Source organism: Cinclus cinclus, chromosome 2 (assembly GCF_963662255.1).
Source record: "Cinclus cinclus chromosome 2, bCinCin1.1, whole genome shotgun sequence".
NCBI lineage: Eukaryota > Metazoa > Chordata > Aves > Passeriformes > Cinclidae > Cinclus > Cinclus cinclus.
Window position 1 is genome coordinate 51,834,539 of NC_085047.1, and position 16,154 is coordinate 51,850,692.

General features: G+C 35.3%; 1 protein-coding gene across 4 annotated transcripts in view; it reads left to right on the forward strand.

The window, feature by feature from the left end:
* Nucleotides 1–16,154, forward strand: part of NBEA (neurobeachin) — a 448,312-nt gene that overhangs the window by 104,330 nt on the left and 327,828 nt on the right. For all 4 annotated transcript variants that reach the window (XM_062487643.1, XM_062487641.1, XM_062487644.1 and 1 more), the window contains exons 9-11: nucleotides 5,734–5,931; nucleotides 6,329–6,462; nucleotides 14,419–14,527. In XM_062487643.1, coding sequence (XP_062343627.1) covers nucleotides 5,734–5,931; nucleotides 6,329–6,462; nucleotides 14,419–14,527 — 441 coding nt within the window. The remainder of the gene's footprint in view (nucleotides 1–5,733; nucleotides 5,932–6,328; nucleotides 6,463–14,418; nucleotides 14,528–16,154) is intronic.

Below are 16,154 nucleotides of genomic sequence, written 5' to 3' on the forward strand. Positions count from 1 at the left end.
ATTCTTTCATGTGTCAGTGTTTTAGATTTGGATTATATACACAGAACAGTTAATGGCCCCTTGCTCTCTGAAGGAGTTTTCTTCCTTGTCTAAAAATCTGGAAGTATATTTTACTATTTATTACCATTAAAGAAAAGAGCAGGTTCCCAGAACAGTACCCTAGAAATAACATTTATTTCTTTGACTTTCTTATTCCCCCCAAAAATAAGGCAAAACATAAGCCTTTTTTTTTGACCTTTTTCCAATGCAAGATCTACTCACAACCAAAAAGGGAACCATGTCTTGTAGTTTAGAGATTTCAGGGCACCAACTGTAGCTTTCACTCAAAGCCTGCCTGTTCCACATCACATTTAAGGTTATTTCTGTAAATCCTTTCAGATTCTGTGCTGGTGCAAAGGTCCACCAGTTCAGAATACTTCAATATAGGATTTAATAGTCTAAGGGAGCCTCAATTGACACATAGCTTGTACTCCTTAGTATTAGGGATCATGTTCTTTCTCTTACCCAATTTGCTGAAGCAAACTTGATTTCAAGAAACTTTTAAGTACTTGACTACATTTCCTACAACTACTTGCTAGTTGTTGGTACTGTTAGCCAATGGGGGTAATCAACTGTTCAACTTTTCCTACAAAGACCCTAGGAGACTTGTGAATTCCAGTTGTGCCAGACTTTTTCTGCCAAAGAAGGATTACTCAAATAGTTGAGGTTTTTTGGAAAAGGTCTTCTTTTTTACTTCCTATGACAGTATATGGCAGTTGCTTTGATTTAAAATTCATACTTTGTCCATTATATCTGAGGATCTGATTCTTTAGGGGAAGCGACCATTCCTCTACTTTGCCCATGAGAAGAGACTGATTTTGCCTCTCATTCAGCTGCTCTCAGAATCACTCATAATGCCCCTAGTCTACCATGATTACCACCAAAACCTCTGGAAAACAGAGAAAACTGCATAATCTACCAGAATACAGGACAGTTTTCACATATCTATTCATATACATAGTAAATAATATTTCAAATGAAACCAAAGCCACAACGTTCAGGAAAAGTGAGAGCTTGATCTACAAATAAAAATTAATCTTACATCATGTCTCACTCCTGTTCCTTGGTGCAGGTAGAAGCAACAGGTTTTAGTATTGACTATAGAAGTCCTTAAAATAAGTATTACTTATTATGTATGTCAAATAATTATATATTTATGTACATTTACTTATTGCATGTGACATGCTTATACAGAGTGTAGTAACATGGAAGGACTATGAACAGTTTCTATGTTGATCTTGCTCAGCATGTTCTTATGAGTGCATTTGGTTATAACCAGCGTGCCCTAATATAAACATTTATTTGTTAAGCAAATAGATGTTTTAGCTTGAAATACTACATTTTAACTTGTAGTAGAAAGCTTTAAAAAAAAAAGTTAGTGTGTGAGTAGCAATATTGAGAAACTGATACTCTTAGTAGCTATTGTGAAGAAATTAGTCCTAATCAAATTTTTAAGGGGAAGAGAGGCAAATACACTGGCAGTAGAGCCATGTGATGTCTCTTCCCCATTAAGTCTTCTCAAATTAATCCATAACATATCTTGAAATTTAAAACTGTATTTAGTAGAAACATATTATGATTCAATATTTGCATTCCCATGTTTTAGCTATAGAAGTATTTTATATATCATTTATCTTTATTTATAGTAAAGCATACTTGTTTTGAGCCTTGCGATTCCTGAACAGGGCTTTTACTACTCTGCAGACCCTTTCAGTTGTTGGAGATGGAAGAAAGAAAAAGGAAATGAGAGCAGCATCCTTGTTCTCACTGTGCTTTCCCTGCTGCCCATCCTTGTTCCCAGGCAGCAAAGAGAGGAAAGTCTGTCTGTGCTGGGATCCCGAGGGGCTGATAAACAGAATGGAGGGGCAGGGGAGGTAATGGGAGAGGAAGGGATGCATCTGATACCAGTGTTTGGTGCTGTTTATAAAAGGATGTTTCTCAAAGCCCTACTCTAATAGCCCTGCCAAATCTGTGCCACTCCTCCTAGCACTCCCAGGGACATTTCAAAGCAAGTTATCAGGTTATTCCATATGTTGCTTCTGAGTTTGTTTGTGATCAGTGCTGAAATATCAATCTTTTTGTCACATAAGGTTGGAGTAAGAATACACTCATTCATGCACACACACAGAGATACAAAATGGCACCAAAAATTCAAATTTGCTTAAACCAATTATATAGTACAATAAAATATTTTATGTATGATTGCTGAAGCTACAGGGGCAAAATGTAGCGAACAGTAAATTAAAAAGTTGCAGCCCTGCTGCTAAAGCAAGGGGGAGGGCTGCTGGTCTTCAGGCTGTGTTCCTGATCAAGCACAGATTCTTTTACTGGAGATTACAGTGCTGGAGTAATTCTCTTCTCTCTCTACTAGTTTCTATTCCTGTAGAGCAAAAACATACTTCATACAAATCCTGTATATGTATTTTTACCTTCTACAGAATACATTCAATCCAAGGCTCTTCCTTTGTCTTGATGCCTGCACACTGCTTGTGCCAGAACTCAGAGTTGCATATGCACAACAGCCTTTAATACCACCCTCTGGATGTACTTTCCCAACTCCCCAGTACAGCACATACTGAATTTCTTTTTTCTGTGGATGAATGCTAGTAGATCATATATCAGAATTTTTAGCTTCTCTTTACATTCTGTTATAATAATTAAGCTTAGGAGACCAGAATGCCAAATTTATGATCACTTTTGTTAGGCCCTGATGGCAGAATATTCCTTTAATTCTTATTTTTTCCTCAAAAAGTGTGAGGAACTATTATGTTGATTCGTAACTTGTGTCTGACTTTCAAATAGTGATCGCTAATAAATTCTTGAGGCATATTAAACACTGACAATTGGAGATAGAATAATGTCAAAATTTGTCTATAAAATTGATTTAACTTATGCAGTTTAGAACATTGCAAAAGTTCATGGTAATGAAATGATAAGATTTTGTGTTGAAACACTTTGACTTATTTAAACAGCAGAGTTATGAAAAACTGTATAGTGGAAAAACCTTATCAGTTTTGGAATCTGAAAAAAGCTGAGAGGCATGAAAGAGTTCCAGGATAATAAATGTTTTCATGTGGTAAACCATTAAAATACAGTACAAACATCATGTGGATATCTTTGGAAATGAATGAAATCGTAAATTATTTTTTCTCTGCAGAAAGTGCACAGAGATTTCTCTGTATAGATAAAATGCTCTCTGGGGTGAAATTCATGTCACCTTCCTCAGGACAAATTTGTCATCTGTAGCAGTCATTTCTTTATACGCAAGATGTAGGTAGCTGTGTCAACAGCGAGCCAGCTCTCAAGTTCTAAGCAGAATATTCCTTCTTTGGGCATTTGTACTTCAGTAAGTAGTGTAGCGCAATAGGAACACATTTCTAGATTAAAACATTTAGTGCTGAGGAGCGAGTACTCCCAGTGTGTTATATTGGTGTTTTTGCTTTGGATTGGTTGTAGTCTGATCCTTTGGGCTGAGTGAATATCACCTATTGCAGAATATTTGAGTTTTAGCCTGAAAGAAGTCTCTTTGGTTCTGAGCAGCTTTGCAGTATGAACAGAGTAATGAGAGGGAACCACTGGGAGTTTCCCTACAAAACACACTCCTAATCCAAATGCAAATCACAGAGTGGTTGAAGATGTAGGAAGCAACTGGAAGCTGTAGGTCATTCTGGTCCAGCCTCCCTGCTCAAAAAGGGTCACCTGGATCCAGTTGCCCAGGTCAAGTCCCAAGATAGAAACTCTTATCACCTTGCTGGGCAGCTTTGCAATGAATAAGTGTTTTCTGATGTTCAGAGGGAGCCTTCTTTGATCTGGTTTGCCCATTGACTTGTGTCCTGCCACCGGGCACCCCTGCGAAGAGTCTGACTCCATCTTCTTTCTAACCTCCCTTATGTTATTTATGTATGAGGTCCCCTCTGCCACTTTTCTCTAGGTTGAAGAGTCCCAGCTGTCTCAGACTTTCCTCATATGAGAGTTGCTTCAATGCCTTCATGTTCAGTGGCTCTTGGCTGCACTCACTCTCTCCAGTCAGTCTATGGCTCCTAGTGGGAGCCCAGAACTTCAGGTGTGGCCTCACCAATGCTGAGTAGAAGGGAAGCAACACCTTCCTGCACCTACTGGCAGCACCCCTCCTAGTGCAGCTGAAGAGGTTATCCTTCGTTGTCAATGGCCGATTGAACACAGACTTGCCATTTATATGCATTTGCCCTTCCTGCTTGTGTTTTCTGTTATGGTATCTGTGTCTGGTGCCTCTTCAACATTGCAGCTCTGCTCCCTTCTGCCAGACATCACCAAGGTTAGGACCGTGCTGGCCAACAGATGTGCTCCAAGGGTTCTCCAGCATCTCCAGTCAGGTGGCCAGTCTCTTCAGCTTATGGCCCACATACAAAAGGGTGCCAGTCATCAGACCTTATATTGCTGTGTGTCAGTGACCTGAGCAGGTGTGCTTTCCCATTGTTTGGCTGTAATCAAAATAATTTTTTGAGGTTTTTCAGCAGCCCTGGGAGCTCTGAAAAGGCTGGATGGGGTTTATTGGGTTACGTAAATAGTAGGAACTTCTAAATTGTTTGGAAAGAGCAACTGGTAGCCTGGAACTTGTCTGTTTTAATTCTAACATGGATAACAAAAATCCCAGTGCTGGTATACTTTCAATATTTTCCATGATAGAGGATTCCATACTGGGGGGAAAGGGGAGATTTGGTAGGACCAAATAGATAAAGAGAATTGTGATCGCTATATGCAGTGAAAGCAAGGGTAATGATTCATATTTAATCTCAGAAATATATTTTTTTAACTCAGTAAATATTTTAGCAATAGCATATTTTATATATATTTATACACACATATATATACATTTATGTCTTCATTTATAATAAAATGGTGGTCATTTCTGACAAATTTCCTTTCCTTGTATCAGTACAGCACTGTACTTTGTTATGTGTTACTGCTGGTTGTCTTTTGTGCAACTGTTAAATGATTGTTACATGCAATTGTTATATGCCAAGTAAATCTGACCATGCTTTGCAGAAAGACAAAAGTCTGTCTTCTTTTGCTTTATTGATTTGCCAGAGCTGCTAAAAATTTTAGATAAGGGATGGATCATGATATGTTTTAAAATAACAAAATTCTTCAGTCTTCCTTGGAAAAGCTCTGAATTTGAGAATAATTAATGTGAAATGTGCCATTTATGATTTATTTTGGATTTTAAGTGGCTTATATGTACTCCTGACTGTTAATGAAACATGGTTTTTAATGTTGTTCAAAAATAACTATTCCTTTATTCAACATGGTATAGCGTTTTATATTCTAATTTGAGTGAGTTAGTATAAACTAAAATGCAGCACATTTAATTTGTTTTTTATTTTTAATGTGTTTTACGCTTAAATTTTATTTTAACGTATTTATGGCTGGTAAACGTGACTTTTTTGAAAGATAGGTAAATTTCTAAAACTTGTGAACACTGATGTTGAAAGGAGAGATAATACCTAAAATACCAAATCATGTATTGACACGTTGATGTGGTGTAAATGAAATTAAACAACATATCTCCTTGTTCAGCAGCATTAGTCTACTGGTAAATGCAAACAAAGTTTAATAGTTTATTTATTCCCTCTCAAGTCCAATGTTGTTTTTTGCACATTTTGTGGCAAGGAATTTGTCAAAATTAATTACTTCATAATTTACTTTTTTTTTCAGAGCACATTCAAATTTAAATCTGAGAGTGACATTCATCTGGCTGAGCACCATAAACAAGTGCTGTATGATGGGAAACTCGCAAGTAGCATCGCTTTTACCTATAATGCGAAGGCCACCGATGCTCAGCTATGCCTTGAATCCTCACCAAAGGAGAACCCTTCAATTTTTGTACACTCCCCCCATGCTCTCATGCTTCAGGTTAGTGCTGTGAAGTTGATGTTCTGTGATTACTGTTGGCTGACCATCACGTAGAGGATTTGTCTGCTACTGTAGAGAGATTGTTCTTTTGTGCTGTGTCAGCTCTTAACATAACTTGCTTGAACTGTTCTTTCTTTGCTCCTTTTCTTAAGCAAGGAAAAAAGTGTTCTATGGGAAATAGAGACTTCATACTATGAGGCACAATTTGACGTGATACTGTAAATTTTCTGTTCAATGTTTGCCTTTAAATACAGTGATTATAATTTAAGTATATGTATTGACATAAAATTTTAAAAAGTCTGCACTCAATTTGCTGTTGAAGTGTTCCAAAATTATATTTTAACTGTCCTTTATAATTGAGATTAATTGTGTTTTTTCCTTTATTTTATAAATTTAGGATGTGAAAGCTATTGTAACCCACTCCATTCATAGTGCAATTCATTCCATCGGAGGGATCCAGGTTCTTTTTCCTCTCTTTGCCCAGTTAGACAATCGACAGCTGCATGACAGTCAGGTGGAAACAACAGTTTGGTAAGCCTCTTTTAACCAGGATAGAAACTAAATTAAGCTTACAAAAATTTCCTCTCTTTTTAATTTTTCCTCTCTCTTTAATTTTTTTCTATGTTTTACCCTCGTTTCTTTTGAAGAATTACTATTTTTTAAAAAAAGTAATTTACTGTACAAATCTGATATGATTAAATAAGGAATTCAAATAATTTTGGAGTCTTCAAGGGTAGTTTTATGGCAGTTCGTCCAAGTTCTGAAAGAAATCAACATGCTTTTACTTCAAAGTGCAGTGTTATTTACCTTCTCAAAGTCTGTGTCATTTGAATTCATATTTCATAATATTCAAAAATTAATATGTGTTCAGAAAGTCGTAGAGCTGTGATCAGGCATTTTACAACCATATTGCAATTTCAATAGTGACTGGGGACATGCCAAGAGAATTTTAAGCTGGGACCCATGAAGTTTCTCCTCTGATACCATGGAAGACATCTCTAAGTTGAAAAGCCTTCACAGATGTTAATGCTTCCACTGGAAACCTGGGAAGGACCACCTAGGAGTCTGTTCATACCCATCCTAACTTAGAATCACAGAATCCTTTAGGAAGAGGTCTCTAGGGACACAGAGTCCAACCATTAACGTGGGACTGCGAAGTCCACCACTAAACCACGTCTCTAAATGCCATATCTGCATGTCTTTTAAACATCTCCAGTCATGGTGCCTCCTTTCTCAGAAGTAGTTCAGCTATGGTTATTTTTGAAAAGATCTCTTGCCATGTGCTTGTCACATCAGGCTCTTGTCCTAGAGGCAGCACAAGATAGCTAAACTTCTCCAGAAAAATGTGTGGCCTAAATCTTTGGGGGTAAGACATCTGAAAGGGTAATGCTGAATGACTGCTGTGGTGTTTCCCTGGGGGATTATTTGTAAGCAAAGCCTACTAGCAAGCAGTGCTTAGTGGCAAGATAAGCTGGCTCTTCTAGTTGAATTAGGTGGCAAAGTAGGTGCGCAATGCAGAGCATGTGGCTTATTTTCCTGCCTATAATGTTCTTCTGTTAATTATTCTGGCTATTTCTTATTGCATTAGATAGTTCAGTTAAAAACAGTTAACTGAAAAAACAATTAACTAATACTAAAATTACCAGCAAATTTGGAAGACGGAAAAGCTGGTTGTGTATTGGCTAATGTGAAATATTTATGTTCTTTAAATCTCTTTTGTAGGATGTAGTTTGCAATGAAGCATTGTAAATTAAGGGAAATAGAAAAATAAATGCTTGGTTTGAAATAAGCTTATAAAAAATCCCTTTATGATTTTATTTACTGGCAAAGCAGAAGACAAAAATGTTTTATTCTAGTTTAAGGAAGATTATGTGTTCGTGTGTCTCCACATAGGAATAAAATGTATGTGTATAAGAAAATTAAATTCATTAATGAGCTGAATCTGTAATAGATGATAAAGCAATGAGTAGATCTGTTTAAAAAATGAAGAGCTAATGTAATGCAAGTTTTAGAAGTTGAGATAAAGACTAATTCTTCCAGATTGTAGGATCTACCCAGCAGGTGAGAACATTCATAATGGTTAATTGAAAATATACAGAACATTTCTGGAGTTAGTTGAACTGTAAGTAAAAAAAAAAAAAAATGTTATTGAATAAGTCAATGCATTTCTTCTATAATTAGATTATATTCTAAAAAGAGATCTGTAAGTCATTGTGCTACGTTATTTTACAAATGCATAATCCAAGAGGATGTGATCCTAACTCAAGAACATATTGAAAAAAAAAATTAAGCAAATGGCTGCTTGATGAGATGTAATTTATATGTTCCATTAATATGGTTTTTGTATATGTGCATTTTTTCTCATATTTTATTTAATGGGATGTAGGTATCAAGAAAAATAATGTTGGAAATGAACAAGGAAATAGGCAAATAAAATAATAAAATATTTTGGGGATCAAAGAAATAAGGTAATGGGGAAAGAGTGGTAAACATGAAAGTTCATTTGAGGAGAGGAATAAAGGATGTGGTGCACTTAACAAGTCCTTTCCTTGTTCCCCCTTATTTATTATTGTCTCTCTTTATGTAAGTGATGCATGGTTATACCTGTCTTACCTATAAAAGTATATCTACAGCAGCAACAGAGGGCTGTCCCAGTTCTACTGCTTTTCTGAATCCTTTACAGCTGTTTCTCTCCTGCAAATATCAAAATCTGTTTAATAAGCTCAGGGTTCTCAATTGCTTAATTTTTTTTGTTTGGATTTTTTAATATTAGAAGGGCTTTATTAACAGAACCCAAAACCTCATAATCTGAACATCAAAAAAAAATTACTAAAATTATCAATATTTTGTAATTAAGGAAGGTATAACTGGGCTTTTTAATATTTATAGTTGGATAAGAAATAGGTTTTCTGTCATTTGCTACAGATATGAAACCATCCAGCTTGGCAGGAATTAGTTTGATGTATTTATTTTATTTATTAACCTAGAATGAAAAATCTGTGACTTTCCAATAATTTTTATTAATATCTTTAGTTTAATTAAATTTATCTTAAATATCATGGCAGCAAATAAGATGAATGCCATGTAGTATCCTGCCTTCTTAAACAGTCCTCTCATCCTGTCTTTCCCACATTTTCTTGTCATAGCTGGCACACGTATTTAAACTTGAGAGTAGGTCTGGAAGTAATCTTTCCTGAGGTTGTTGCATTTGCCTTTGTGCCTGTCATGGAGAGCCAAGGTTCCAGTCCATTGCTTGCCTCCAGTGTGAAAATCAGAATTTGCATTGTTGAGTGCTGGTAACTCTCTCCCTCGCTGTTTTTGAAGGGAAGAATGCTGGATATCACTCCTAAAATTTCACATCACTAGTGTGACCTAGCTGTGCTCAGATAAAATCAGTTGTACTTGAATTTTCCCAAACTGTGACAGCTGGAACGTGATTTGCCAAATCAGTCTGCCTGGACAAGAGATTATAATGAAAACACAGACACTGCATCATGTGCTAGAAATCCATTGTAAATTATTGAACTGCTGAAGTTCTGCATATTCCAGGAGGTCCAGGGACTATTAAGGGTGGCTAATTTATTACTGGAGTCTGTGTCTCAAAATGTTTTGCCTATAATCAGAGGTACTTGCCTCTCTAGTTCTCTCACGCAACATGTGTTCAGCTGATTGATGTTTTTTAATGAAACCTGATTATGGGAAAGGAATTGAAAAGGCATAAGAGAGAAATCACTTCCCCTTTCTCTTCAACAAGCTTAGAGAAAGAAAAAAAACATATTTAAACTGGAAGCTAAGGAAGTACTTTAGAGAGCTGCTGTAGCTCATGGAAACATTAATTATTGGTGTATGACTTTCCTTAATACCTCTTTATCTGCTTGTGCTAAGATTAATTTTCAATAGTTACCATACTATCAACCTGTGATTATTAATACAATCTGCTTGTATTACTTTGGAGAAGCTGAAAATACAAATAAAGGATTTTTTATCTTTATAAAGGATTCTTTCCCAAAGAGAATCAGACAAAACAAATACTTGCATCATTCTCTTTTATATAGACTTTTCAAGTTAAATGGTGTGTAATTAATAATCATACTTACATCTCCAGAGCAACGTGCCTACCTTAGCTGAAGGTGCCTTTTGTAAAACCCAATCCAGATAACTTTGTAATACACGATCCAAGATGTGACATACATTAATGCAAATCTGACTGAGAAAATTATCATGGGAATGAGGAGTCTAGAGAAACTGATCTGTGTAGTGGTTTAAAAATAAAATAGAAGAAAAGAGCTGCAACAACAACAAAACAAACAAAAAACCAAGGCAAATTTCACTTTATCCTAAGGGTGCAAATTCTTGACTTCTAAGGTACTTCTAAACACTGTAATAACTATTGTAGGTACTGCATCATTATGCTTTGGTCTATCACCTTTTTTCCCCCCCTACTTTTTAATAATGGAAAACTACTGAATTTTTTTTTCAGAAATTAGTTATATTTTCATTAATTATCATAGTTCTCTGATTTAGTATTGGTTGGCATATATAGTTTCATTTTCTATCTTTATCTTGGTTCCACTGCAGACAAACTGATCTGTTCTAGGAAAGGCATGATAGAGAAAATATATAGGAATGGGCTGAAATATCCTTTATATCCAGAGGTGTTGAAAGTAGGAAAGAATGGAGATAAATTTTGTGCTGCAAGTGCACAAAATTTTGCAAGCTTAGTATGTAAGGTCAATTACTGTGCAGCAATCTGGTGCATGATATTTGCTAGTAAGTTTGTTAAATTCTCTTTGAAAAATTGTTTAACTTAGATGACAGTCTTCTCATCAATATTATTTTCTCTTTGTCAAAAACAACCTTTTTAAAAGAATGATTTTGACAACCTGCTGATAAATATTTTCATAATTCAAATCTTCAGTTTTAATTTGTGTTCAGCTGCCAAGGTGAACAAATAAATAAATAAAGTATCTCTAGAAATTGTTAAAAGTTCTGGATACAGTCCTCCAAATCAGAAATCTTAAATTCTTAGAATGCAATATTTAGGGGAAAAATATGTCACTTCAGTATAGATTTTTATATCTAGATACACATTTCCCTGAGATCAATCTGACAACGTGGGGAAAGAGAAGTTTTGAAGTGGCTGTGAAAGTTTATCTGAGAATTCAAGTAGATCAGATGCTGGCTAGTATAAAGTATGTAAAGCGAAGAACATTACATGTGAAACCAGTGTTATGTGCAACAGCTGTTACTTAGTGCAGTTTAATTGCTCCCTCATTCTCCAAAATGAAGTTTCACCTAAAAGAAGTCTAAGCAACCACTCTGAGGGAAAAAATCAACAAAACCCAAGCCATAAGTATCATACAAATCCACACACAAGGAAAGAAAAAAACCCCCGACCCCAAAGAGAGAGTGTAGTCTGTTTTCTGCCTACCTCTGATCATCATCAGGTGGTAATACCTTCAGTACTGTACATGCAGTGAGAATTTTAAAAACTTCCATTTTGATTTTATAGTTCTTCTATGAATTAAAATATTACATATCTTTTACTTACTTAATTTCCTGCATAATAATGTGAGCAAACTGCTACTTAAATTCAATTATTATGTTAATTTTTATGAATACTGTGGTCTTATACAGTATTCATCTCAAACTTCATTGTGCCTCTGTGTGCCTGCCAGATGGTTCTCTTTAACTACTGCATTTTCTGTACTTGGATTTTTTTAATGTGCTTGAAGGTGTAATGGTGCATTCATGTGTGCTATCCCAAGATTTGAATTACTATATACTGCAGTCAACTCTATTATTTATGGTGGCAATCTTGGATAATGTAGAAGAATTAGAAGTTAGAGTTACTGCCTGCAGACCTGAGCTGACTCTGCAGAGCTGGATTGAGGTACCTTTATGTGTCTGGATCAATAGATGTTAAAAGCCATTTTGGAATTAAGTAAAAGCATAGCTCATTCACAAAGACATTGGTAAAATTAATACATTTTCCTGAAACTAGAAACACTGGCATCACTCTGCAGTGGCAGCTAAGGTAGCTCTGTGCAGAGGTAATGTGGACAGGCAGGATTAATTGGTTTAGCCACAGCCTGCATAAAGATGGTCAATATCTAAAAAGTGATATTTGGGCACTGGCTGCATCTGAATTACTACACTTCTTTTGAGTCAGTCTTTCTTACATAAAACCAGCTTGTCTCTTTCTATGTCTGTGGTATGGTTAGGTAAAATCTGGTCACTTTCGATTTCTGAGTTGATTTGTGGTTTGTGTGCACTTAAATAGAGGGAAAGAGGGAAAAATATTTATTGTTATGGTGTCAGTGTGTCTTACAAGTTGCATTCAGAGTCTATCAGAATTTCTAACAGTTGTATAGAGATTGTATTGAGACAAGAATAATTCTAGCCCAGGAGTTTACATTTAAATTCATAAATGAGCAAGTAAACTGCAATACAAACTTAAAGGCTTTTTACAAAGTACTTCTGAGAATAGAAAATGATCTTAAGTCTATTCATGGTACAAAAATCTTTCCAATCTATTTTGAGAATTTTTTTTTTACATTTCAATATAATGTTAATAGTATTTGCTATTGTAATTTAAATTCTAATTCTGCAAATGTGTATGCTGTTTCTTGACTTTATACATAATAGCATGTTGTCCTAAGTCATAAGGTTACTTATAGAGGGTGGTAGAAAGATGGAAAGAAAATGTATTTTTCTTTCCTTTATTATTTTTTTTTTAAATCTAAATTTAAATCTTCAACATTTTATGTGAGCTTCTTATGGATTTTCTTGTAGTAAAAATGATTAGATTCTTATTTTAGATTACAAATACAGTAGAATCTTTTGGTTGGGGTAAGAAAAATTGATGCATATAATCTGGTTTGAAGTTGACATGACAGCTTGACAGGCTGTTTTGATAAAAGCTTTGGAGTACTGTAAATGGATATAATCTGTGTTCTTTTATTGCTGACACTCTGTGAAGCTTTCTGTGTGTGATTTTAGATGGATTATTATGACCATTCAACAATGAAGAAAGACAAGGCACTATTTCATGTTCCCAGAATGTACTTTGGCTATTATCTGTTCTTTTGCATCGCAGCCTTACTCAACAAATAGAATAAATCTTGTTTTCCTTAGCACTTTCAGTATTTTTTGGTGCTAGTGTGGATTAACCAATCTCAACATTAATTTCAAAGTAAGAGATTCTATTTAAAGAGCAAGTGAACCTTTAGATGACTAGATACTGTAAGGTTGAAATGTATCAAATGCAGGTTGGACATTTTCTTTAAGTCCCTTTTTCATACCTGCAAAATCCAGTTTTCACTCTTGCCTGTGCCTTATGTGAAAACTTTTGTGGTTGCAGACACTTGCCTGTTTATTTAGGAGCTGTTACAGCTATTTAATTTTTAGAAAAGGAATTATGATTTTATGTATGCATTGTATATGCACTACAATCCATTCTGTCATCTACCTTTTTTAGATATTTGAAAAGTAATTTTAAATACTTCCTGACACTTTTTTTTTTCTTTCTCCATTTCCTCTGGGTTTTTCAACAACAGATGAGTGAGTGTATTTTTGTTTTACTCTCATCAGTGAAGAGTCCATTATGATTTATTTTCCCTGTGGTGGATTGATATGTCATATGTTTCCACTGCTGGTTTTCATAACATAGTTTTCACTTTCTTGCCAATTCCATCCCCTGAAGTCTTTCATATCTCTTATGTTACTATACTGTAGCCTTTTCTGAACAGTTTCCTCCCTGTACTTCCTGAACACTTCACTTAAAGATACTGCTGGGATGGGCTGTTGGGTGATTTCCTTGTAGCCTCTGGAGTCTCCATGTGCTTTTCTAACGGGATGAAAAGTAATCCTTAGCCTTTATTTGTTCAGGCAGATATTATTCTCACAATTGGTCTTTAGAAAGTTTGGAGGAAGCTCTCCACCCTGCTGTTGTTCCACTGTGGTTTGTGGTGGGCATCATTGCCTGTGTCTCTGATTATGTTCAAACATTTCATGCCTCATTTCTCTGTAATAATGACTCTAGGGACTGAAAGTGTGGAATGAGGACATACCTAGGGCTGCAAATTTTGCCATTTAGCACAGTTATTGTGGTTAGTGAAATGTTTGACATGGCCCATGCCTGTATCAATCTAGCACTGTCAACGGGATTCTACCCAGCATCTTGTGCCTCTTTCAGCTGCCAAAACTTTGGCCAGAACTGCAGGTTCCAGGACTGGATATTTAAAACATGGGACAGTCATGGTCAAACCAGGAGAACTGGCAGTGCTTGTTTGAATGTGAATTCCCACTCCTGCCATTTTAATATGTGGAAAATCACTGGAGAAATTTCTCAACAGGAAAAAATAAGATTTGTATTTTTCTAAGGAATTGTTCACCACCTTAAGCTGTTTCTATTCTCTTAATAGCTGTTAATTATTAAGAAAGCAATATTTTTAATCTGAAGAAAATCTTGTTCTTTACATGCAGTGCTACCCTATTGGCTTTCTTGGTTGAGCTTCTTAAGAGTTCAGTAGCCATGCAAGAACAAATGCTTGGTGGAAAAGGCTTTCTAGTCATTGGCTATCTCCTTGAAAAGGTATGTTTGGAGAATTTTTATCTTTGTTCTTAATATTTCTGCTGTCATTGTGGGACTTTCAATCACTTAGCTCAAATTTCTGGTGGAATAAAATATATTTGTGATATATTTGCAAATTAAAAATATTTTATAAATTGTCTGCAGGAGTCTCTTGATCTTCCTCATCCTCTCATATACCAGTATTCAGAGAATCAATTTTCTCGCAGTGATTCTGTTCTTTTATTGAATTTCTTACTTTAGATCTGTTTGTGAATCACTTCAAAGTATTTTTATTTCTGCACTTTCTGTCCCCCCAAACTTGCTTATGAAAATTCTGTTATTTCTAGTTTGTACCAGAGATGTCATGACTGGTACTTGTTTTTTTTTTTTTTGGGGGTGTGTAGGTTAATCAAAGTTAAATTTATCTTCTCTGACTCAGTTCTAAAATTTATTAAATAATTGTCCTGTGTTTTGAAGATTAAAAGCTGTAACAAAATTTAATTTCTGAAAGAAATAGTTGCAAAGGGCATTCCTTGTACTTGCTCGTTTTCAGGCGTGATGAGCAGTTATCACAAAACTGAGGTTCAGCTCAGTTTTCTGAGGAACATCACCTGCCTCATGACACCCTGTTACTGGGGTTTAATAATCTAAATTGTTGAAATTATTGTAACTGTACTAAGACAGTGGTGGTCCTACGACTGAAGCTCATGGCTCTGACATTCTTGAATGTCTACTACTGGCCTTTTATTACCATGAGGTCAGCATAGCAATCTTTTAAGTAGAAGATAAAAATCCTAGTATCACCTTTCTGAAATTTGAAGAATGATAAGTAGTTTCTCTCATTCTGTTCCATTTGTTCTTTGCACTAGCAAAATACCTTCACTCAATACCTAAAAGCAGATTTTCTATGCCTCTGTTTTCACTCCTAAGCAAGTGTGATTTAGAATTTCAAAGAAGTAGCCTAGGGTGGTCGTTATTTTTCCAAGGGTAGGTTTTCTTGTGCCATAACCAGAATGAATTTACAAAGCTGTTAGCTTTGGTTTGGTAAGTTGCACACAGGCAGACTGGTGAGCCCTCATGGAGTGCTTTCTCCTGAATAGAGCACTGTGGTTTATACACATGGAATACATCAATTTAAAGTGTTGTGTACAAATAAAAAAAAAAAAAGTTTGCATGCTCTTCTAATTAACACCTGCTATGTTCATTAGACTTAGGCATGTGAATATTTAAAGAATTTCTATTGATCACAGCATAATTCTTAAAACATGTGTTGTTTTCTGGGTGTTTTTTACATTAGATCCACTTAGCTGCAGTTTTTTGAAAGGATGTATTTTGTTTTTTTTCAAAATATGCTTATATTCAGTTGGCACACATGGTGGGAAAAAATCCTTTTGTTTCCTAGTCTCAATTTTATTTTTGTAAATTATCTCTTGTATCTGTTGTTCATTTGCATGTAATTAAATACTTCAGAGAAGACAGAGGCAAAGAGCTTTTTTTGTTTTGCTTGAACTTCCAAACAACTTTTTTTTTATTAGTTGCAGATTATTTATTGTGATTTTGCATGTAAAAGCTGAAGGAAATTCAGCAAGACTGAACTTGTATTACTGACAAGCAGACTTCAGTTCTAAAAATAATAAATCTCCATATT